The sequence below is a fragment of the Heterocephalus glaber genome, unplaced genomic scaffold (assembly GCF_053883595.1).
Source record: "Heterocephalus glaber isolate CG9 unplaced genomic scaffold, H.glaber_assembly_v1.0 deba00001730, whole genome shotgun sequence".
Taxonomy (NCBI): domain Eukaryota; kingdom Metazoa; phylum Chordata; class Mammalia; order Rodentia; family Bathyergidae; genus Heterocephalus; species Heterocephalus glaber.
Window position 1 is genome coordinate 1,499,445 of NW_028258441.1, and position 26,196 is coordinate 1,525,640.

Here is a 26,196-nt window from a genome sequence, read left to right on the forward strand (position 1 = left end):
TTACCTAAATTGAAAACCTGAATTTTCAAAACTTATGTAGTACAGTTTTATGTCAGTCCAAAACAATAGCTTGATGTTTTATTGACAAAATAACAACAACAAAAAAAATTTTTTCCTTGGCTTTCTCAAGAATTCTGTGCTAAAAACATTCTACTCTGCACATTTACAACCATTCAATAAATACCTACATTAAAACAATAACCCCAGGGTAAGGTGGCGTTATCGATGTCCCACTTTAACAAGGTAGTCAGAAAAAAAGTCATATCTATTAATTATTAAATAATTTCTAGTAAAATCGAGACAGAAACAAATAATTAAATTTATTCCTGCCTGGAGAAGTCAACACCTAAAGCAAGCATGCTAAATCAATTTGTAATTTACTTGTTAAAAAATAAAGCTATTAAGCTGAGGCCAATTACAGAAGCTTTATCAAGTTAATATGTTAAAATGATCTTGTAAATCATCTAGAACATTCAACTGAATACTAACCTTAACGAGTAAATGCCAGTAACTGCTAAATAAAAAATTAAGGGGTTGTGGTACATTCCTGGGAGGCTGAGGCAGGAGAATCACAAGTTGAGCCCAGCCTGGGCAACTTAGTGACTTACAGAGACTTTGTATCAAAATACAAAATAAAAAAGGTTGGAATGTAGCTCAGTACAAAGGCCCTAGTTTCAATCCCCAGTACTGAAAAGAAAAAATAAGAGCCCTAAAGCACCTGTCACAATACCTTTTATTAAAAGTTAAAAATGTTCAATTCTATTATCAGTGAACTAATTATTGAGACTTCAGTATTCTTGGGTTTTCTTCTTCTGAGTTGACTACTCATCACCAAAGATGAGTAAAGGAACAAAATTTAACTAAGCCATTTGTTTTGGTTGCTTAACAAAAGAAAATCTACTTTTATTATCTCTGATAAAAGGTTTGGGAGAAAAGGAAGTTGTACCTTTTAATTATTCATGTTCTTCCCCAATATCATGAATAACAGAAAACCAAACATTTCTCTGAGATTTAATATTAAGCCTTTTATTTTATAAATTCAATTTCTATGGTTTATGTTTTTGAATTTCTACTTCTGCATGCTAGTACAAAATATATATGAAGGACTAAATAAATATTCTAAGAAAATTTTCAGTTACCTAGAATGCTTGCCTATGTAAGACATCCTATAGACCAAGTTTAAGCCCTTTATTATTTATCATAAAGATTAGTCAATCTTATTTGCATCTTAAACAGTAATTACTATTGATGTAATTTTTCTAATTGCCTAGTTATCAGGAATGCATTTTTTTCATTGACAGCCAATGGTGGTTTGATTAGGTGGGCAATGTTAATAACTACCACATCCACTCATTGCAACTGCAAGAAAACACAAAGGAGAAAGAGAAAGAAAGAAACACTGTTTCTAGTTAGTGGCTGTGACCAAAATATGAATCAGATTTATACAGAAAACACACACACACACACACACACACACTATAGGCCCAAATGAACAACTGACAAGCTATAAATCAATTACAGAAAAAAAATTTGGGAATAGAGACTTTGGGGCATGGCAATAGAGACTGAACCCAGGGGCTCATTTATGCTAGACCAGTATTTTACCACTAAGCTTCATCCACAGCCCTTTTAAAGTTTTATTTTGAAACAGGGTCTCATTACATTGCCCAAACTGGCCTCTAATGATCCTCTTGTCTCAGCTTCCCAAGTAAGCTGGGATTACAGGAAAGCATCAATTGGGATAGGGACACTGTTTTGGCTTTGTGAGACAGGTTTTCATTATGAAGTTCAGGATGGTCTCAAACTCACTCTGTGGTCTAGGCTGGACTCAAACTCCTGGAGATTCTCCTGGCTTAGCCTCCCAGGTGCTGGGGATTACAGGTGTGCGCTGCCTTGCTGGGCAGGATAGAGACATTTTGCTGAGCTTCTACGGCCCAAATCATCACTGGCTCACATCCCTAAAGTGTTTACCCTCAGAACAAAGAACATACAGTATCTTTGAAAGGCAGTTAATAGTGTTTGGGTCAAAGCTTAAAAAAAAGGCATTAAAAACAATGCCTTTTATTTTTTAAGCTTGTTTTTAAACAGTGAATTACTTACCAAATGGTAAGTTAGCCTTGTGTTCTAATAATTCACATATAAAGTATATATCACATATAAAGTATATATCACAAATGTTTACAGCTTATAAAAGGCAAGTAGCTAGTGTTGTACATTTCCATTCAAAACTATTCCTCTAATATCACAAGTTAGTGAAGTTGCACTTCTTGATGTTTGTGCAACAAGTCCATACCCACCATACCCACCCTGAGTTGCCAATTGTTATACCTATCTCACAGAACTGTAAGACAATCAGAAGCAATAATGTGTATAAAAAGAACTTTGAAAACAATGTCCAACATTATTTGGCATTATGGTATAGTATTACCATTCTTTGCATGAGAAACATGTAGGACAATCTAATACTTCTTTCATATTTTGAACACATTTGTCCTTGAAAAAAAAGTTGGTAACAAGGAATTGATGTGAGTGTAGGATAAGTGGCAACATCTCCCAAGCCTTCACTGTTAACATTTGATATTTAGAGTACAGGATGTTTCCAAGCTACAAAGGTAACATAAATTCAAACCAGTGTCCTTGCCCTCCCTTCATATTACAGATGTGTATGTGACAGGCAGGTTGGGAGGTGCAAGTGGGTGTAAATTTGAGAGAACTAAGAAGTTCAAAAGTTAAAGAAATTGTGGAACATGAACAAAACAGAGCATGTCTACTCACCAAACTGATCCCAACCTAAACCTTCTACTGCTGCTGCTACACATTAACTGTGGACATTTTCCCATGCTAGAAAGTAAGGCAAAGGCTAAAAGTCAACAGCCAAGAGCTGTGACCAGGGACATAACAGGGAGAGTAAAATTCATTTAAAGGAAAAAGAACTGATCTCAGTCATTTATCTTAATTAAGCCAATAGAGATAGAATACCCATTGCAAAATACTTAAAAACCTATTTATTCTCTCTCATCAAGGTACTTATTTATTAATTTTTTTTTGGTACTGAGGATCGAACTCAGGACTTTGCGCTTGCAAAGGCGGAACCACTGAGCCAAATCCCCAGCAAGGTACTAATTTTATCAAGCTACTTAATTCACTCTGCTCACCTATCTTTCACTAATCCAATAACCAACTCCCACCTGAGACACCAACCAATTCCACTTATCAATGTATACATCCAATCTAACTAATTATTCCCTTACTCCTTTTCAAAGTCCCCACCTATTCCATTCCATTCATCACTGTTCCTTCTCAGCTGTAAGGGACAAGACGTTCTCATGCTAGGAAACCTCTGTATCAATGATAGTGGGTAAGCTGGGAAGGAGAAAGCTGTGGAATTTGGGTTGGGTTAAATGTTTAAATCACTACCATTTCAGTTTGACATGGGTAGATGAGCATATTTTAAAATACAGTTTGTTCAGCCAGGTGTGGTGCTACACACCTGTAATTGCAGCACTCAGAATCTGAGGCTGGTGTTCAAGGCCAGTCTGAGCTATATGGTGAGTTTAAGTCCAGCCTGGATTACATAGGGAGATCCTGTCTCAAAAAACAACTAAAAAGCAGTTTTTTAAAAAAAAATAGCTACATTGTTAAAAGTACTGCTAATAATAAGAACGGTGATTTTTCAGTCTCTTAAATAACGATCATTAGGGACAGATTTAAAAGAAGACCATGAATATTAAACCCATCCACAGCTTTTCTTCCCAGTTCAAAAGGAATCCCAGAGAGAACTCTCCTACCCCTTTGTGACCAGGATGCCTGCTTTAGATAAAACAAGCTTGAATATAGCACAATGTGTTATTTATTGGTTTGAAAGAAAGTCTGATCTATGGTCCATAAGAATGACCAGCGTTAAATGAGTTCTGTGCTGGAATAGTCTTTGGTATGGAAAAATGTTTAAAGTTTTCCACCTCAAGTTTCCAAATATCTGGTGTTCTGCTCCCTGTATTAAAAAAAATACAAAATAAAACAACAACAAAAACGCTAATCCCACTTTTAAACATTTTAAGGATTAGGACCCTGTGGATAAAGTAGGTCTATTTATACAATTAAAATTCTCCTTGGGGACATTATCAAAATTTAACTATGCTTTGGGTAAGATATACTAGTCTTAAAATAATTCAAATCACCTTTTAAATAAAAATCCAAACCAGGAAGACATAATTTAAACATTTCATTGCCAAAAGTATAAACTGACAAGCTTACTTAAGAACTTAAGATTATTAAATCTTCTAATTCATAAAGATAAATGCTTTTTGAAAAGTACATGTAATACGTGAAAATAAAACTTTAATAAACATAAAAATTGGTTGTTTTGATGTGTATGAAAAGCAAATTATCTGAAAAAGAAATCAAGAAAATAATCTCAAGAAAGCTACAAAAAAACCCTGAAGAATAAATTTAGTCAAAAAGGTAAAAGATGTCTACAATGAAAATTATAAAACACTGGTGATAAAAACTGAAGAGGGCACTGTAAAGGCATTTGGTGTTGGAAGAATCAATACTGTTAAAATATCATACTACTAAAGTGATCTATAAGCAGGGCATGGTGGCTCATACCTGTAATCCCAGCACTTGGAGAGGCCGAGGTAGGAGAATTACTGTGAATGTGAGGCCAGCCTGGGCTCCACAGTGAGCTCAAGGCCAGCCTAAACTACATAGGGAGACACTGTCTCCAAAAACAAAACACAAAAAACAACAAAAACAAACAAAAAATAGAGTGATCTCTAAATTCAATGTAATCCTTTTCAAATTATCAATACATTCCTCACAGAACTAAAAAAAAAGCAACTATCAAGTTCACACAGAAACACACACACACACACACACACACAGAGAAACCCTTATATAGCCAAAGCAATTTTATTTTTTTTGGTACAGGGGATTGAACTCAGGACCTTGCACTTGTGAGGCAGGTGGCAGAGCCACTGAGCTAAATGCCGGGCCTGCAATTTTAAACAAAAAGAACAAGGAAGGAGGCATTATACTACCTGACTTCAAAACACAATGCAAGGCTATAGTAATTAAAACAGCCTCATACTGGCATAAAAAGACAGACCAATGGAACAAATAGGAGCCCAGGAGTAAATCCACATATCTACCCCAACTGATCTGTAACAAAGGTGCCAAAAACATGCATTAGAGAAGGACAATAAATGGTGCTGGCATTAAAAAAAGAAGAAAGAAAAAATGCGGTGCTGGGAAAATTGGATATTCATATGCAAAAAATGAAACTAGACCTGTATTTCCCACCAATTACAAAAATCAACTCAAAATGGACTAAAGAACTAAATTTAAGATCGGAAACTATGAAATTACTAGAAGAAAACAAAGGGAAATGCTTTAGAACACTGGAATGGGCAAGGATGTTTTGGATAAGTCCCTGTAAGCACAGGCCACAAAAGCAAAAACAATGTGGATTACATTAAGCTAAAAGGCTTTCTGTACTCCAAAAGAAACAATGAATAAAGAGAAAATCTATAGAATGGCAGAAAATAATGTATTTTCAAACAAGACATCTAACAAAAGGCTAATAGCCAAAATACTATATACAAAGAATTCAACTCAAGAGCAACTTCTACAATCCAATTAAAAAGGAACTATAGATTTAAGTAGACATGTCTCAAAAGACATACAAATGGCCAATAAGTACATGAAAAAAAGCAGGGAAATGCAAATCAGAACTACAATATCACCTCACACCAGTTAGAATGGCTATAATAAAAAAAAAAGAAAAGGAAAAGATATGCAACAAGTTCTGGCCAGGAGAAAAAGATACCCTTGCATAATGTCAGTGGGAACATAAGTTAGTATATCTATTGTGGAAAATGGTATGGAGGTTCCTCAAAATACTGCAAACAGAGGTTGGAATGTAGCTCAGTGGCAGACCACTTGCCTAGCATGCGCAAGGCCCTGGGTTTGATCCTCAGTACTGGAAAATAAAAAAACAAAACAAAACAAAAAATCCCCAAACCAACCAAAAACCAAACAAACAAAAATAAATAAAACTACCACACCTATGATCCAGCAATTCTACAGGGTATACATCCAAAGGATGTGAATCAATCTGTCAAAGAGATAGGCCCATGTTTACTGAAGTACTATTCATAAGGGCCAAAAAATGGAAACAATCGAAGTGTTCAACTGGTGAATGGATAAAGAAAATGTGAATACTACTTAATCATAAAAGAGAATAAAAAGCATTCATTTGTATCATTATGTTAAGTGAAGTAAGCCAGGAACAAAAAGAGTAGTGGGACAAGATCTCATTCATATGTGGAACCTAAAAAGGTCAATCTCATAGAAACTTAAAGAGTAGAAGGATGGTTATCAGAGGCAGGGGAGACAAGAAGAGGTAGGGATAAGGTAAGGCTGATTACTGGGTACTAAATTATAGTTAGGATAAACAGTTCCGGTGTTTTATTGCACAGCAGGATGGCTAAACATAATGATAATGTGCTATATATTTTTAAAAGCTAGAAGGATTTTCAATGTTTCATCAAAACGAAATGATAAATATGGAGACAGGTTTACCCTGACTTAAACATTACACAATATATGCATGTATTGAAATATCACATGGTATCTCATAAATACAGTATGTATAATCTCATAAATACAGTATGTATAGTTTTTATGTATCAGTTAAAAAAATAAAATTCTACTTTGATATTTTTGGTGGTACTGGAGAATGAACTCAGCCTTTGCACTGAGCAACATTTCCTATGCTTTTTTGAGATGGGGTCTTGCTAAGAATGGGCTTGAGCATGCAATCCTGCCTCAGCTTTTCAGAGTGCTAAGATTGCAGGTGTGTGCCACCACACCTGGATCTACTTTGATTTTCAAAAGAAATGATTTGCTAGGCATGGTGGTGTATGCCTATAATCCCAGCTCTTCAGAAAGCCAAAGCAGGAGAACCAGAAGTTCAAGGCCAGCCTGAGAAAATTAGGGAGACTCTGTCTCAAAATTTTAAAAAAGGACTGGGGATATAGCTTGGTGTTTGTGTAGCATGCATGAGGAGGCCCTGGGTTCAAACCCCAGTACCACAGATTAAAAAAAAAAAAGAAATTACATAGGTTGTTACATACAGAAATGTTACTGATATTAGTTAAATCACTGATAGATTAACCATCTCCAATTCAGCTAACCAATTGATCAACTGTACATATTTGGAAGTTATTACTATATGTCACAATATTAACAAGTGTAAGCATCAAAAACAAACATTAACAAAAATAACTTAAATATTCTAAGTATTTCTCCAATATCCTTACCCAATATCTAAATATTTCAATATCCTTATAAATATGCAAGCCAAGCATATTTATAATTTAAAACTATTCTAACTTTATGTATTGTGAAGCTTTTAAAAGAAAAAAATGTCAAGTGAACATGAAAAACATAAAGACCCATACAATTGTTCAATCTTTACATTTTTTTCCCTGATTAAAGGCGCAAAAGAAAGATAACTTTTCCCATAAAATTTTAAAAGTTTTCTTAAATTAGAATGAATTCATCTAAAGGCCAAGAATTTTTCTACAACTTATAGAAATTATTTTTGTTAAAAGCCAGATTATTTATTGGGAGTTGCTGATGAGTCAAGATGCTTCTAATGTACTTGTACTTCAACTAATCTGTGATGATACCGAGTCTAAATACCCTATGTGGAAATATGTTTCTAAATGGGAACCCCTAATCTTGAAATTTATTCTACTTGCTATTACAAAGCGATGGCAAATAGACACCAGTGATGCAATACAATCTTCAAGACAAGTTAACACTAGAACTAAGAAAATTAATATAACGAAATTTTGCCTGAACATGGTTTTGTTAAACTCTGTATGTTTAAAAATATTTGGAGACAAAAATTTTTGTGGACTCGAAAGCAATTGACCCTGATGGAATGCCAAAGTATAAGCTACTAGACAGCTGCCGCTAGTAATAAAATGCTAAGACCTGAAGTGCTTTAGCAGAACCTGATTATATGATAATCCTAATATCTGAGACAAAAGAGCGAGAATAACTGATAAACTGGTTGCTATAGTAACCAAGATAAATCTGTATACTTATTAGGGAAAACACTGGAGTTGCTATCAGGTATGAGGCCCCCATTAGGTCTGAGGTGGTTTTTCCTCAATTTTGAATCATGAGATGACAGACTAACATGAAGAAAGACTGTTCAATTTGAAATAACAGTATAGGGTTCTATTCAGAAGAGTAAAGGTTTAGCCAGTTAGGTGAATAATATCCAAAAGCAGGAAGGGAACAGATCTTGTGTAAGTTTGTAAAACTGAGCTTAGCTCTGGAAAGAACAAAGAAATGTAGTAGGTTAATTATCAATTCAAGTATCAGTAGGGCATCATAAAGTACATACAATTTTTATTACTTTAAACTTTGTTTGAAATATTTCTTACAGGTTACTATCTCTTACAAAAAAAGTTATTTAACTCACTGTGTACATGCATATTTAAAACAATACTAAATGATGGGGTCTGTCTTTTTTCCCCTCCATTATTGAAGCCCCGGGAAGCACTCTCATAACCTGGATGATATACTCACTGCTGGGGTTACCTTCACCTCTGCTACCTCCATACTATAATCTCTACAATCTCCTCCTCACACTCCCTTCCTCTACCACCATCACTATAACCCCAAGAAGTAACAACCAAAATTTCAGCCAGCATATGAGAAACCAAACAACTCCAAGGGACTTGCCTGGCAAATTCACGTGACTTTGTCCAAGTCATTACAGTGAGCTGAAAAGAACACTGAGTATTGTGTAAAGTTTATATACCAAAAATTAGCCTGTAATTCCAACACTCGGGAGGCTGAGAAAGGAGGACCACAAGTTCAAGCCCAACCTAGGCAATTTAGCAATTTAGTGAGATCTTGTCTCAAAATAAAAAAGTAATTATTGTCTGTTTTGCTAATGAACTCCTCACCCCAATACTGTGTAAATTTTTTTCTTGACATTTTTAAAAATCAAATTTTATCTACCCTATTTTCTGAAGTCAGTTATCATAAGAATAAAGTTTTCAACTTATAGGAATTTGTACGGATTCAAATTGAGACCCCAAATTGCCTTATTGCTATCAACTGTCCTACCTCCGCCAGTCACCAACTGACAGTTGGGGGGTCACTAAATTGAGGCCTTAAATTTACCAATTAATATGTAGAAAAATTTTCCCCATTTCAATGTGATGTTACATGAGTGTGATAAGACAGCACTTTCGAACATTTCTATGAATCCAGAAGACCAACAGTAAACACATATGACCTATAATTAAATGCCAACTCAGGAACAAACAGCCATCGCTTCTCGGCCTTTTGGCTAAGATCAAGTGTAGGAACAAACAGCCATTTTCAAGGAAGCTTTCCTAAAATAATTCATATTATACAAATATTACAAGTGATGGAGGGAGAGGGAGCCAAAGGGGATGAAAAAAAATAACTGAAAAAAGAAGAAACTAGAGATGGAGCTTTTGCAAATGGCAAAGGGACCAAGATATGGAAGGAGTAGAGAGGTAGGGGAGAGGTAGGGGACAAGAAAAGAATAAAGATGTCCTATGTACATGTACTAACTCCTCATGATAAATGTAATCATTATATATGGCATACACGTACTAATAAAAATTAAAATTAAAAAGAAAATGTGATTTTTCAAAAATTTGAGATGTTTGTGATGCGTATGTAAAGAGAAAGCTGAGTTATAAACAAAGGCAGCTATGTAACTTTTTAGTTTTTAGATTTAATTCTTCCAGATACTTTGATCTCAGTTCCAATGACTTAATCAGGATTTTGCCATTACTCCAATAAAAACATGGTGGATTTCCAGTCAACTCTGACTAGGCTCCTAAAACTACAGTATAATAAAATAATATAACCACTATTCTTAGATAAGCTATTCTGCCACTGTTTTTCATTTCTTACTTGGAGAAAATCAGTGAGAAATAGTTAAGTTCCTACAACAGTCAATGATCTCTGATGCGTAATCCATAAAGAACCAGTCATATTAGATAAAAGTAGACCACCTTATGAGGGTATATGTCAGAAACCTATAGCACAAATTTCCAGAATTATTCTCCCTCTTTCCACACATAATGGCAGCACTGTATAAATGAAGAATCAAGAGACCTGGGTTCCAGTTCCAGTCTACTACTCATCAGCTGTGTCTTACTTCCTCTCACTGAGCCTAGGTTTCACTTTCAGTTAAATGGGAGGGCTGGCTAAATGATCTCAAGTCCCTTCCTACTCTACAAATGTATTATTTTATCCTTCTTGCTGGTCTCAAAAATATTTTGGCTGCCACTAAAAAGAAGTGTTGAAAATGTTACATTTATTTTTATAACATATTCTCAGTGCCAGCCTTCAGAATGTGTAGGTATAATCCACAGAAGTTAGAAGGGACACTCAACTCATATATGATTTACCCTGTAAATGGGTCTTGAGCCATTTACCAAAGCCATCAAGTTTCTTCAATTAAAGGTTAAAACACACACACACACACACACACACACACACACACACACACACACTCCAGTGGAAAAAAATACACTATGGAAAGATTGCCCAGGAACAAAAGCTTATCAATAAAAGTACATTATTAAATCTCAATAAATACAATGACAGACATGTAGAGTTGGAAGAGTTCTCAAAATACAGTCTCAGGTTAAAGATGAGGAAGTAAAATGACTCATAGTCCAAGGCTCTTTCCTCCCCTTTTTCCAGCTGTATTGAGCATGACAGAAGAAAGAATACAGACTACAACTGACCTTACATATAATCCTGGTTCTGCCATTCACTTGCTGTGGCACCAGGAATAAGTCACTTTCCCTCTCTGGGCTTCAGTTTCAATGTTTTATCGAAAGAGTAACCATATGTGCCTTCTAGCTATAACAGACTATGATCTTATAAAATTTCTATCTGACAAAACAAAAATATATATTCCTAAAAGAGAAAGTGAGAATATCTAGGCAAAAGAACTTAAAAGTTGGGGCTGCTGTTTTTAAATAAATGTATCAATTCAATTTACAATCTATTGGGGGAGGATATCTCACAATCTCTCCATACAGTGTGGGGCAGCTACTAGAAAACAATGTTGACTAGGAATCTGAAGAGCTGGTTTCAAATCCCAGCTCTTCTCCTAGAACAATTCACTTAATTTCTCTGAGTCTAAATTTCCTTATATGTAAAATCAGAGGTAAGAATAAGGAAACTGGACCTAAAGTATCAATCAAAATAAAACATTATAATATGGTACACACTGTAAACGTGAGCAAGAGGGGACGATTGGCCACTGTGGAAAAGTAGGTTGTACTGGACTCAAAACTCTTTCTATAAAAAACTGAGTTTTTTTTTTACTTATTACATTTGTTTTCAAAGAGTAGATTAACAAAGCAGAAGATAACACCGGAGAGGCATTAGGATATGGACTATGCATGTGGATTTTGCTCATTGACAAAATATATGAAATTAATATTTAACTGTCTACTCAGTTTTCTACAATTTGGTCAAATGGTCTGTGTACTCCCTAACGCACAACAGCAAGAAACATTTCTTAAAAGTGTTCAAATTCAATCTATCAATCTCTTCGTATGGTATGCTACTCTAGTTCATGTCAAGGGACAGAAGACATTTCTGATGACCAAATATCTAGTGATGCCATCTGTTTTTAAAAATCAAGATCTCTTAACACATTTCTAGGTTGTTAGTTGCCTAGCCAACTTTGCTCACAGTGCCTCATGCAAATGAAAAAACCTATCACAGAGGACAGAAAAAAACATAAATGATGTCACTCTTTTTCTGCCCTCTTAATATGCTTGTTCTTTACAGATGCAGTTTTCCAGATGAGCCAATATTCTTCTAAATCCTCTCATTTATACAATGTAGAGACATGAAATCCAGATAGATCCTATATAGTTTTATCTGTAGAGCTCTCTTAGGCAAGTTGGGAGTTAAAATTAGGAAGTTGGATCCCAAAGGACTTTTTCTTTTAAACTTTTCACCTAGTGCCAAAATATCAAAGTGCATGAGAAGCTATATTATACCAGGGGGAAGAAGTGACTATCAATTCTATCAAAATGACTCATCCAGTTTAGATAAGTAAAATAGTCCAAATTCTGTATATGTCCGTCCTCCCAAAGTAAGCATTGTGTAAACTTAACAAATTTTCTAATGTCAAGGAAGGAATGAATATTTGAATGCATTCCCTCAGCCAGGTACTGAACTAAACAGTTTATGCAGGTCCTGAGATAACTGTCTTTTGAGATTCAACTTATTTTATTCAGTAAAAAAGAACCATATCTACATAGCTCTAAATTGATAACAATAATGTTATTTCTTTCCTCAATTCCAACACACACACAAAGTACTCAGGATTCAGTCTTATAGCCTAAGTTGACAGTATTATTTTAAAAGGAAAACCACCTACAAAAATTTAATTCCAAGGGAATCCAATATATTTGAAAATCCAAACATTTTCTATCTTCTAGTATCTAACCTTGAATTTGTCTCAGATATTGAACTTAGAGATTCAGTGCCATCTCAAGATTGGTCATTACCTCCCCAAAAATCTCACAATAGTGGTATGAGGTGTGTGGAAACACATTTGTGCAACTTATTAGCATTCATTTCTGATTTTACTGCTGTAATTTCTGGGGTATATATTGGGTATTGTGTGTACTAGATTTTAGAACAAATTCTAGAATGTACTGATAACTTTATTTGCATCCAACAGGGTATTTCCTCGGTGGGGTAAGCAGGAGGATTAAAAGCTACTAAATTCCAGGAACGACATTAACGATTTACATTAACATATAAATTTTACCAGTTCTCAAGTTCTTACAAGCAGCAAAATCATTTCGCTGTCTCTAGTTCTACACACATCAGAAGAGTTCAACGAAATCGCTTTAAACACTATCTCTACTTTGAAAAGTGGAGGAGTAGTAATGTAGAACTTGCGGTAAAGTGAAGCATTTCAATTACTGTTCTTTCCTCTCAGAATCACCCATATTAATCACCACTAAAACATCTTGCAGAATTTGATGAAGGGCACAAAGCTGGAGCTTTCCTTCCAAACACCAAATTACTCAGCAATTGTTTGTACCTCTGTTGTCGGTTGTGTACAGTACATCTATGTTCCGTTACCCTTTTAGACCACATCAAGGTCCTTAATGGTAAGGCCCTTGTCTTCGATTTCCTTTGCCTCATGGTAAGGTGCTATTTTAGTAAAACACTGTTGATCTAGAGTACATTAGCTAAAGGACTTCCTTAAGTAAATATTCAATCTTTCCTCCACTCCTTTCTGGGCAAGGAAAAGTGGACGGCAAATAAGAGTTCCAACTACCTCTGAAAGGAATAGGTAAGTTAGCAGGGAGGAGGGGGGGGAGGAGGGGGAGAAGGGGGCGGCGGCGGAGGAGGCAGCAGCAGCAGCAGCAGAAGAAAAAAACCTGGGAAGTGCAATTTCTCCCTACCGCTCCTTTAATCTAGGGTCCCCGAGGCCAAAACGAACGTTCGAAAGGTAAGCTCAGAACCCCACGAATGCAAATGTCTGGCTCTCTGGTATGTTACGCTGTCCTAGTGGAAGCCAGGAAAGAAGGATCCAAGACAGCCTCTAGGGAGGGCCATTCACTAGGGAAAGGGGAGGGTGATTCTCGAGGTGGGCGCTTTATCCTCCTCCAACGCACCCGACCCTAAGAAGCCCCAGGACTGGGTTCAGAAGTGCTCCAGTGAGACAGGGAGGAACAGCGGTGGCAGACACAGCAGGGGCTGGGAGGGGAGAAGGGGAAGGGGCAGGAAAAGACACAGGACTGGAATGCCTGGCTTCTGGGCCATAGCCCAGTTACTCACCCTACTGGGTAGCCGCCCCCTAGGTGCACATCTTCAGGGGCATCATAGAATTCCTCGGTGTCGCTTTCTGACGCCATTTAGAGGACACACCCGAGGTGAGGGGGCAGGCGCCGCCTGGAGGAAGGGTGACTCTCCCGACTCCTCTTCGTAGTCCTCCACTCCGGCGAGACTATGGGGAGGTGGGTCCCAGGCGAGGCTGAAGAAGGAGAAGTGGAGAGCTAGTTAGGGACAGGGGGCCGCTCTCGGTTGAGGGGGCCGAGGGGAATGACCGGTAGAGTGGACGCCCGAAAAAGCGGCAGTGGGTCCAGGGACTGTTGCTGCCGCTCTCAGCGATAGGTGTATAAGGAGCGTGAGAGAAGAGGCTATGGCTCTTCTCAGTGGGGGAGGGCGGGCGTACCGGCGACAGCAGCTCCAGTTTTTCCTGCAGCAGCGATTACAGCAGCTGGGAGAGCGAGTTGCCCGCAAAATACCGACGCTCATCTACCCTCGCGAGATTTGGGTGGGGGGGGCGGTTGAAGCGTGGGCGGGGAGAAGAGGTTGCGGGGGCGGTACCAGAGAAGCAGCGCTCTGATTACTTATGCTCCAGAAGCCTATCGAAACGGCGCAAGCGCGTCGGGAGCCTTCGGCTGGGCCGGAAGTAGCGGAGAAGGGAGGGGGTGAGCCCCCGGAGGGGAGGAGTCTGGGTCCTAAACTGGAGCAGCTTTGATGCCAGACCGCGCGCACCACACGTAGGTGGGGTCCGGAGTAAGTGTTTCCCTTACTAACTCAAAACTCTGCAGTTGCAGAGAGGCCTTTTGAGACGGATGATTGTAGAATCTGATTTTTTTTTTTTCTTTTAAGGAAATGTCCGGAAACGTTAGTGTGGGCAGTTTTGGTTTGTATTTTCTTTATCAGATCCTGGAATAACTCACCCTAGTTGCATCGGAGGTCCACCCCTCATTTGTAGGAAAACTGATGCACTTCAAGACCATAATCTTAAGTGAAATGAATTGGGCATACAAATTTAAATACCACATTGTTTCTCTTGTATGAGAATCCCAAGGGGTAAATAAGAAACATAATGGAGGATAGATATTGGGAAGTAGAAAGAACATGCTCAAAAGAGAAGGGGAACAAGGAAGGAGGGAGGGAGAGGGAAGGAAGGGAAAAGGAAAAAAAGAATGAAAGGAAAAAATGGAAACAAAGCTTTTGTAAATGGGGAGGGAAGAAGGATTGAAGGGAGAGAAATGGGAAAAATGAAGAATTCAGACATATTATGTACAGGTACAAATTCCCTATGGTGAATGTGATCAATGGGTATGACAAATATGTACTAATACAAAATAAAGTTAAATAAAAATTTAAAAAGAAATATGCACAGAGGTTTCATGCTCAGTAAAAGAAAATAGAAAGGTACTTTTTATTTTTTTATTGTTATTTTTATTGTACATGTATTCAGTACGTAATGATTACATTCGTTGCAGGAAGTTGGTACATGCACATAGCATATCTAAATTATTTTTACATCCCCATCCCCTCCATAGTCTGTCTTAATGGATCACTGACCATCAAAGCGATACCATTAACTTTCAGTATGACCATGAGGCATATTTATTTCTCTCACTGATTTCCTACTAGGCTCATGGAGCTGTTTGTGCAGCCTCAACTATGGTATAGTCAAGATGGCCACAGGAAAGACTGGACTGAGGCCAGAGGGATAGCCTCAGAGAGGCTAGAATGGGATTCTAGAGTTCTGCTCAAGGGAACTGGACAAGGTCTGATGTGGTCTGTTGGATTCAAGTATATTCAAATGCCATATACTATATATTATCCAACATCCCCAAGGGTTTAAGAAAAACACTGTATAATCAAATGTGTTCATAGATCAACTTGATTGTAAACTTCCTTGAAAAACAGAAACTTAGCCTGCTATGGTGGTGCACACTTGTAATCCCAGTGCTTGGGAGGGTGAAGCAGGAAGATCATGAATTTGAGACCAGCCTGGGGTACACAGCGAGACCCTGCCTCAAAACCAAAAAAACCCCTTGGTTTTAGGGCTTTTTGGATTTCAAAAGTAGTGCGATAAGGGATTTGTGGATTTTTGTGACAATATGACTGTTGTCAAAAGCTAATAATTATGAGGTTAGGTTTTATATATTTTAAGAATGTTAATTAAAAGAATAGATTTTTAACATCTTCAGAAAAAATGGTAAGTTGTGAGGTGAGTTATGTTAATTAGCTTGATCAAATCTTTCTGTAATGAATACATAGATTAACACATCATACCGTGCCCCTAAAATATATACAATTATGATTTGTTTATTAAAATAAGTTAATAAATACATGTTAATTAATTTCCTACATAAAAAAATGTATCTCAGAGCCAGGCATGGTGGCGCACACCTGTCATCCCAGTATTTGGGAGGCTGAGGCAGGAGAATCACTGCTGAGGGTTTGAGGCCAGCCTGGACTACATAGCAAGATTCTGTCTAAAAAAAAATTTCAGAGTGCTTTTCTTGCTCACTAAGGAAGACAGACTTTTTAGAAATGAATTGTTGAAAATGTAGATATATTTTATATTTGTGTGATGATATAACATCATCTAGAATATATAACTACCTGAATTTATTTTCTCCCTAATTATTTAATGATGCATTTATAATTTCCTTACAAGTAGGTTTTTTTGTTGTTGCTTTTTGTTTTTGGTAGTACTAGGAATGGGACCTTGGCACTGATTTGTATCCCCAGCCCTTTTATAGTTTTCATTTTTTGAGACAAGGTCTTGATAAGTCACTAAGTTGCCCAGGCTAGGCTTTAATTTATGATCTTCCTACCTCAGCCTCCTAGAGTTTGGGGATTAGAGGTTTAAAAGTAGTTTTCTAAGCTGAATATAGTAGTATATGCCTGTAATCCCAGCTACTTGTGAGGCTGAGACAGGAAGATCTTAAGACTTTAAGGCCATCCTGGACAACATAAGAAGATTCTGTTCTAAGAAAAACAAAGAAAAAAGACAACCTAAAAAATGCATTAAAATTAGTTTTCTGTATAGGTATTAACCCCTTTGTATATTAAAAAAATGTTTTTTAAAAGTGCCACATACAGAAACCACTCTTTCAGTTCCATGAATATGTACTACTGTATTTGATGTCATGAACTATTATAGGTGCTGAGGACAATTCAAAGATGAAAAAGACAACTTAGTTCCTGCCTTCCAAGAGCTCACAATTTAGCAATGGAAAAAAATATAGAGACTCCTACTTTGAAGCTTTATTCATACATTAACACTTCTCTTGGACCTTTTAAGGTGACTTAAATATTATACTTAGAAAAAGTGAAAATGAGGCAGGTGTAATCTTACCTACTCAGGAGATAGGAAGACCACAAGTTTGAGTCCAGCAAAAGACCCTGTGTTGTGGCTTGTGTTTAGATGTCCCCCCAAGCCCTCATGCTTTTTCACAGGTTGCTGAATCTGGTGTTATTGATTCTTGGTGGGGCTAGGTCTGAGGGCACTAGGATTAAGCGTGTGAGTGCCACGGGCCCTAAGTAGTCTGAATAAGATAAAGGGGCAGAAAGATGCTGTTAAGTCCCTTGCTGTTTTTGCTACCTTGTGTTCAAGTTGCTTCTCCTCTGTGAGGCCTGTCTGCCATCCACCTTGCCTTGGAGCCAGCCAATTATGGACTGAAACCTCTACAAACTGTGGGCTAAATAAACCTTTCCCCCTTTAACTTTGGGTGCCAGGTATTTTGTCTCAGCAACCAGAAAAATAACTAAGACACCTTGTCTCAAAATAAAATAATAAAAAGGGCTGGAATGTAGCTCAGTATGAGGGCTTGCGTTGTCTGCAGTACTGTAAAACAGCAAGTAAACAAAAAGTCAAAATGGAATAGAAATGATAAGCTAATAACATATTTAAAGTTATTAGAATTGTCTAAAGTATTTTATCAGTTCCATGAAAAAATTAATTGCCAGTAATACTGAAGCATGTATACATACTGTTCATCATCATTTTTAGAGATATCAGAAGGTGTTTATTTTGCCTGGAACATCTGTTCTAGAGCTGTAAAGCATCAGGTTTTAGATGTAGTCCAAGCAGTGGTTTTGAAGCTTTTCTTCATATTAGAAATGGAGCCTTTTAATTAAAGCTAATTTTGTGCAAAAGCTCACATATCATAAAAAATAAAAAGTCTCTATTTGAAGTGGTGGTACTAGAGTTCAGATCCCTGAATGCTTGGCCTTCCCTGAGTGTCCAATGGCAGCCCTAAGTTTCTATAAAACAAATAACAAAAGAAATGGAAAATTATTACTATAGAGCAGAAGACAGCAAATTATGCCCCACACTGTTTTTGTAAATAGTGTCTAATTGGAACACAACCAGGCCTATTTGTTAGTATGTTGTATATAGACTGTTTTCACGGCAAAGTTGAGTTGCTGGAAAAGACTATATGGCCTGCAAAGCATAAAATATTTACTATCAGGCTCTTTACAGAACATTTTTGCTAACCCTTGGTCCATGAGATACTATTTTCTAGGGTGTCCCAGAATGGAAAATTTCCTCAAATTAGATGGTTATTTCAGTTAGTTTCACAACAGGATTATATGATTCTACAAAATCGTACATGTAGACAAAAATAGTGTTAAAACCTTTCCTCACTTGTCTCATTCCCAATGACTATAAAAACTATACAAGTCTAAGGCTAAGGTGGGTTTAAGGAAAATTTTTATGTGTGGCTAATTTCCTTAACTATGTAACAAAATCTCTATTCTCCAGAGACAGACGTCACAGACAACATACAGAACAACTTGTCTGCAGTGGTTGCTCTCTGATCTTGGCAAGAACAGTACAAACTGTCTGTATCCTGCCTGTATCCTGCGGCTAGTTTTCTCCAAACCCTAAGGCTATCACTCAGAACATCGGTTATCTAAGTACTTAAAATACATGTAGCCATTTGTTACAAACAAGACCAAAAGTGATAACTCAGAAAAAGAAATTTATGTTCAGGGTTAAGTGATTTAAGACAATATGACATGAAAAGATTTAATGTTAGTATTTCTGCAAGTGTTTTTATGGATTTTGAAGGATCAGAAACTATGAAAAAATTCTGAAACTGCCAAAATTTGTCAGGGCCAAAATAACATTTAAAATCATCAACCCTCAATTATCTGCTTCAAAGGTCAGATCTGAGCTTGGTGGTGCATGTCTGTAATCCCAGCACTGAGGAGGTTGAGGCAGGAGGATGAATTTTTGAGGCCAGCCTGGAGTACATAGTGAGACTGTTTCAACCTTCCTCAAATCAAAGGTCAGTTGTGTTGTAGATTATATTAGTAAATACTGAACTGTATTTAAAAATTGTTTCTATTTGGTTTTGGAATCTTTATATCTTTTATAACTTTTTCAACCAGTCTACTTTCCAAATGATGGTTAGTAATGTGAATATTAAAATGAGCTTTTAATTCCTGAGCATACAAGAACTGAAAAGTAATGTAGAAATGTATTAAGCGATACAGAGAAGCCAGGCTGTGGTGTAAAATATGTTATTATTAAATAATGGAATATATGTAGTCATGCACTGTTGTTCAAGACTGGAAGAAAGCTAACTGGATTTATCTTAAAAAGAAAAAAGGGATCTATTATCTTGCATAATCAAATACAGACTTCTCTTACATTTGGTCTGTTGTGATTATTATATTACAGAATAATTTGAGCATAAAATTTGCTTATGCACGATTTCATCAGCCAGAACCACTAGGTGAAAGCAAAAACTACACTCAACTGAATCAAGCCATGTAGGAATATATAAAATGCAAACATACATACCTCATATACTTATCAGTTATCTCAGTTCATTGTGTATTTTAAGTCCCACCTGTCCGAAAGAAGAGTTATTTACAACTTTCAGTCTGGTTTAAGATAACCCTCTTAGCTTAGTTATTACTTCATAATAACTCACAAACTGCAGCCCTTCTCATATCCACTTCCACAAGTAAACTTCAGGTCTTTTTCAAAATAAAGTACCACATTAATTATATTATTTATATATTTTTTAACCATTTAGCATGTGTAAAGCCATGCTATCTTTTTATTAGCTTCATATCTTTTTTTTGGTATAGTGCATTTAACTGATGAAGTTTTTTCCCCATAAGCCTTGTGATTTTTATTGAATAATTTTGCACAGTGGAGTGATTTTGAGGGAAAGTATGTGTCACCTTATAGTGAAGCCAGAGTGTAGTACAGATGAAGTAGCCTTAGACATGGCTGCATTCAGGGGCCAAGATATGTCAACACTCTTGTTTCTGTCTGTCTCTCTTTTTAAATCTCTGTGTGCTTTGGCTAAAATTTTCCTATTGCAGACAACTTTGTTCTTGTAGTTAGTAAAGATGCCTGCAAGCAAGTTCAGCTTATGATGTCTGTTTTAGCTCATGGCTTGTAGAGGTTTTAGTCCATAGTTGGCTGGCTTCAAGGCAGGGTGATGTGGCAGAGGAGAAATAGTACATGGCATGGCAGGCAGTAGGCATGGCAGGATGAAGGGAGGAGGAGGGATGTATACTGTTCTAGGCCGTACAGTTACCCACCTCATCCCAGCAGGCTTCAACTCCCAATATCACACCCAACTCTAAACCTATCAGTGGACTAATCCAGATCACACACCCAAGATCAAGTATCACACACCCATGATCCAGGCACTTCTCAAAAGCCCCACGTATGGGCACATGAGGCTTTGGGGGGACATCTAGATACAAGCCACAACAATGCCTTAACTCTCAACCTGAAGGAAGCAAGACTTTCTCTCTCCCAGTGCTTTTCATATATTAAATCTCAGGGAAGATGTTGATTGGTTTTAAGAAGCCTCTCTGACTAGGGGCTTAGAGAGGTCTCATTTGTCACTCCCGAGTCAGCTAATTCCTTGCCACACAACAATCAGGGAATCAGGGAGAGACTGTTGTGATTATCTTCTTCGTGATTATCTTAGACTGCATGGGATATTCATTGAGTATTTTTTCTAAGGAAAGGTTGCACACAGACAGGAACAATATGCTTACTGTAAGTTATTAAGAGTTAAGTTCCTATCTTCATGCTTCAGAAGAGCTTATTGTGTGTTAAATAAAAATGTTATGGAATACTGTATATATAATAATCCCATTTATGTAAAATCATGAATCAATGTATCTGTGTATGTATATGTTTAGTTACGTGTATAGAGAATTCTGGGAGAATATTCACAAAGGATTGATGGTGACTGACTTTGGTTGCTGATTAAAAAAACAGTAACAAGAGATTTGTGCCTTATTTGTACATTTATGGAATGATTGGATTTCTACAGTGACTATGTAATATTTTATAAACAAGGAGAAAAATATTAAAAGAAAATATATAACCTGTCACTTATAAGGTAGAATTACATAAAAATTAAGACCTTAGATTTGTTTCCAGTGAAACACATGCCTACAATTTCTGGACCTATTCTGCGTACCATATTATACTTTTTTCAATAAATGTTGCCAAGAGACTAAACTTGGAAAAAATACCCACAAGCAAATCTTGAAATGTAACTAGTCTACCAGTAAAATGCAGTGCAGGTCTGACATATACAAAGAAAAAATAATAGTTCTAAAGAACAATGAAATGATGGACTGATGCAGAGTTCTAAAAGGAAGACATAATATTAGAGATAAACTTATAATATAGACCAAGCATAATTTTACTTTTCAAAACAGTAAAAAGTATATATAGCCAGATATAAAGGAAGATAAAGACATGAACTTTATGCTTCAGAAATCACTCCAGGTCATAAACTGCAGAAGACTTCTTTTGTAGCTCTCCTTCCTCCATATGGCATCTTTATATGTATTTTTAATTGCTGAAACTTAATATAATGCCAAACATTTATGTAGAAATATCAATCAGCAGGCTGATACACATACACATACATGTTGAACAGCAACAACTAGAATTGCATGGCACTATAGAATAAGTGTTTATGTCCTTAAAATTCATATTTGGAAATCTAATCCCCAGTGTGATGATATTTGGAGGTGGAAGGAACTTTAAAGGGCACTAGTCCAAGCCTCATATCTCATGCATGAATTCCTTCTACAAATGTCTCTGATAAATGGTTGTTCAAGGACATGGAACTTACTATTTACCCAATCAATCTTTGGATAACTTCAAATGTTAAACAATGTCTTCATTTTATTTAGTGTAAGTCTACATTTCTGTAACTTCTGTCCACTGGTTATAATTATGGTTACTTAGTCCATACAAAACCTTTCATCTATTTAAAGATGATCGTCCTAGTCTGTTTTGTGCTGCTATAATAGAATACCTGAGACTGGGTACTTTTTAAAGTATATTTATTACTTATAGCTTTAGAGGCTACATGTCCAAGACTGAGGGTCCCACATTTGAGGGGGGCTTTGTGTTGCATCATCCTATGGGAGAGAGAAGAAGGACATGAGAGAGGGAAACAAAAAGGGACCACACATGTTTTTATAATAAACCACTCCCTCAATAACTGATCCAATCCGTGATAATAACATTAATCTATTTATGAGGGCAGCACCCCCATAACCTAATCACCTCTTATTAGACCCCACCTCTCAACACTGCTGCATTGGGGATTGTTTCCAACACATGAACATTGGGGGACACATTTCAAACCATAGCAGTGATTATCAGTTTTCTTTATGTTTTATCTTGGGCATATACACTGATAAGTTTACATTGAATGGGATCAGGGACAGACTTAAATGGGAATTTCAACCACAAAATTAAGATAGTATATTAAATATATAATAATGTGTGTGTACTAAACATATCCAACACATACATAGAGTACTTGCTTGGTTAATGGTATGTTTTGTGTGTACCTAATGTAAATATATTATATTAGAATAGTGCTTCAAACTTTCCTAGACAATTTCATCTATTATGTCATTCAATAACATAATAGTACTATCATTAAATTAGTGCTCCCTAGGTAGCAGGCACTATATTGAGTACTTCATATATAGTATTTCACTTCATATATTATTAGATGAAGATTGTTATTACCACCATTTTATAAGTAAGGAAACTGAGGTTTAGAAGAGTTAAATAACTTGCCCAGAGTTTCACAGCTAGTATTTAGTGGTCACGATTTGAGCCCAAATCAGTCTGAATCCAGACCCTGAACTCTGAAGAACTTTAGGATAGGAAAGATCATGTTACTATCTTTACTTCATAACTGTGAAATTTGAGATAGAGTCATGATATACCTAAGTTCACATTTGAATTTATTTCATCCTTTCCTTAGTTTACTGTAGATTTATTAGCTTGTAGCAAATGAGCCATGTTAATGAATAAAGTACTGTATCTGAAATATAAGTAAAAATTAAAGCATTTGGTTCATTTTTTTCAGTTTTAATTTTTTGTGATATGCTTTGTTTATATTGGTACCTCTCAATGGGAGGTTGTGGTAGGCAGAGTTCTAAGATAGCCATCAAGGTTCCCACCTCATGAATACTCACCTCTTAGTTATTCAATCCAGCACTGATCTAGATACTGCTATGAAGGGATTTTACAGATGTAATTGAAATCCCAAATCAGTTGACTTTAAGATTAGGGAGATTATACAAATGGATCTGACTTAATCACATGAGCTCTTTGAAAGCAGTTTTCTCTGGCTAGTGGAAAAGAGGAAGTTATAGAAATGTACTCTGGCTGGCCTGAAATAAATCAAACATCTATGCTGTGAACTGCCTATGGGGCTGCACAGTGTAGATTGTGGACAGCCTTAAGGAGCTGACAGTGGCTCATGGCCATCAAGGAAATAGGGGCCTTAGTCCTGTAACTGCAGGAAATTGAATTCTGTCAACAGTCTAGAAGAGGTCCTCGAGCTCTGGATGAGAATGAAGTTTAGTGTACATCTTGATTTCAGCCTTATGAGACCCTAAGCAGAGAGCTCAGCCGCAATGTACCCAGACTTCTGACTTGCAGAACTGTGCATTAATAAAGTGCCATTGTTTTAAACCACTAACCTTGTAGTGATTTGTTATGAATCAGTAGAAAACGACTAACAGGGTAAATATTCCTATCCTCCTGATTAAAAAACACCAACAGAGGAAGGTCATGATAAAAGCAAATGTACTACATCAACAGGGTCTATGGACTTTCTGGAGAAGTCCTTGAATGTGTGATTAAATGTAACACTGGAGTGCAAAGTGTAATGTAATAAACCAGGAAAATAGTGTATTTAGAAGAAAGTAGCATACATTTAAAATACAAAAGAAGTGTCTAGTTTCACACACACTCACTGCACCTCAAATTTAGCCCACTTGCAACATATTCTCCAGAACTCCAGCAATCCTGCTACCCTGTGATGTTAGGGACTGAATTATTTTCCTTTTTTATGGACTTTTTCCATTCAGTGAACTTGTTTGCCTTTGGAACTGGGGTTTAGTTTCAGTATTAATCCTTTTTATATTCCAAGTAAGTTTTTAAAACTTTATTAATGTATAATTGACAAACATTGTATATATTTATGACATACAATTTGATGTTTTGATAGAGGTATGGTGGGTGTTATGACATATCTAGATGTGCCCCAAAACCTCATGTGCTCATAGGTGGGAATTTTTGGAGCTGGCTGGATCTAGGGTGTGTGATACTAGGATTGAGGGTATGTGGTACTAAATTAGTCCACTGATTGGAATTAGCATAGGTCAGGGTGTTGATGATGGAAGTCCCACTCTGGGTGTGGGTGGCACCAATCAATAGGCTTATAGCCTGAATAGAATATAGAGGGAGAGAGAAGGCAGGATTGGTGCTGCTGCTTGCTGCTTCACTGTCTCCTGCCTCCTTGCCATTGAATATTTCTCCTCTGCAATGCCCCTCTGCCAAACCACCCTACCTTGGAGCTAGCTAACTGTGGACTTAAACCTCTAGAAAATGTGAACAGAATTAAACCTTTCTTCTTTAAATTTTGGGTGTCTAATATTTTGTCCCAGTAGTGAAAAAAGTAACTGAGGCACTGGATATTGTGTACATTTTAGGTTAAAAGTAGTGCAGTTTAGTCCTTCTTGATTCAGTATTTATCCCTGTCATCCGCCCTTGTCATCTGAATTTTGACTTGAGTTTTGACTTATAGTTCCAGTGTATTGTGCTTATAATCTGACACATGTGACCCAGATCATCTGGGGATGGGATTCCAATTAATAATTTTCTAGTCCTTTTTTGCCAGTGTAATACCAACATATCTAGGGAGAACTTGGAATCTAAACCATGTCTCATATCAACCCTGGGAAAGACTTGGACCAGATCGATCTCTGAAGATGCCATTTGTAAATTTAAATGTCATTTAGTAGATCTAGGGATAGAAGCAAAAAGTGATTAACTAGTAATACTCTGAGCTGATACCGCCACAGGAGTAAAGATTGGGATGATAGTGGAGGATGTTTATGCAATTATGAACCTGTGTAGTGAGGGAAATGAGAAGATTTGTGTTATAGTTTATATCTAGATGTCCTTCTAAAGCCTCATGTGATAGGTGGGATTTTTGCAAGGTGATTGGATTATAAAGTCATTGTAGCTGAATACTGTTAGGAGGTGGGGCCTAGATGGAAGAGGAAGGTTTTACTGTGGCTGTGACCTGGAAGATTATATCTCCCTGCCCAGAATCTCCTATCCAGCTTGGCTTACAGTGTTCTAGGGTATTCAGTAATACAGTATTCCCCAGCCAATGTCTCTGAACTTTTCCAAACTCCTCCCTTGAACCAGTTCCAAAAGCTAAACCACATGGTTGGGCAGCATCTCAGCAATGGTACCAAATTTTTTGGTACCAAAATCTGTCTTAGTCACTTGCTCTTTGTTAGGATACAATACCAGACACAATGTAAAGCAGGAGTTTATTTTAGCTCACAGTTACAGTTGTAGTTGGCTGGCTTCAAGACAGGGCTGCATGGCAAAGGAGCATGGCAGAGGAGCATGGCAGAGGAGAAACTGCTTACATCATGGCAACAAGAAGGCAGAGAGTACAAGGAGGAAACAGGAAAGGAGATACAACTTGGATCACACCCACAGTGACCTTCTTCTGAGTAGGCCCCACCTAGGAGCCCCTATAATCGATCATCTTCCAAGGTCCCACCTATGATCACATGAGGCTTTAGGGAAATATCTGAACATAACAATTTGTTTTAACATAACAGTTTGTTTTCAGTTTAAACTCTAAACCAAGCATAGCTTTTTCAAACAAAGGTAAATGCACCTTCAATTTTCTCACCTTGAAGAATGCGGTTGTTTTTTTTTTTTTAATTTGAGAACCCAACTGTTCTAGAGAACACAGTGCT

At 36.9% G+C, this 26,196-nt stretch overlaps 1 protein-coding gene and 1 long non-coding RNA gene across 11 annotated transcripts in view; one reads left to right on the forward strand and one right to left on the reverse strand.

Annotated features, from left to right (window-relative positions):
* The window catches only part of Wdr44 (WD repeat domain 44), a 90,817-nt gene extending 76,288 nt beyond the window's left edge, over nt 1-14,529 (reverse strand). For 2 of the 3 annotated variants that reach the window (XM_087199881.1, XM_004872143.3), the window contains exons 1-2: nt 14,294-14,529; nt 13,897-14,092 (exon numbers count right to left, since the gene is read on the reverse strand). In XM_087199881.1, the coding sequence (XP_087056007.1) occupies nt 13,897-13,973 (77 nt within the window). In that variant the 5' untranslated portion in view covers nt 13,974-14,092; nt 14,294-14,529. The remainder of the gene's footprint in view (nt 1-13,896; nt 14,093-14,293) is intronic. The other variant, XM_087199880.1, reaches the window with a different exon arrangement.
* Nucleotides 13,448-26,196, forward strand: part of LOC110347145 (uncharacterized) — a 116,876-nt gene continuing 104,127 nt past the window's right edge. The window contains exons 1-2 of one of the 8 annotated variants that reach the window (XR_015446851.1): nt 14,439-14,640; nt 19,047-19,172. This is a non-coding gene — a long non-coding RNA (uncharacterized LOC110347145). Of the gene's footprint in view, nt 13,568-14,438; nt 14,641-19,046; nt 19,173-26,196 lie in introns of those variants that run through there. The other 7 variants (XR_015446847.1, XR_015446846.1, XR_002391575.2 and 4 more) reach the window with 7 other exon arrangements.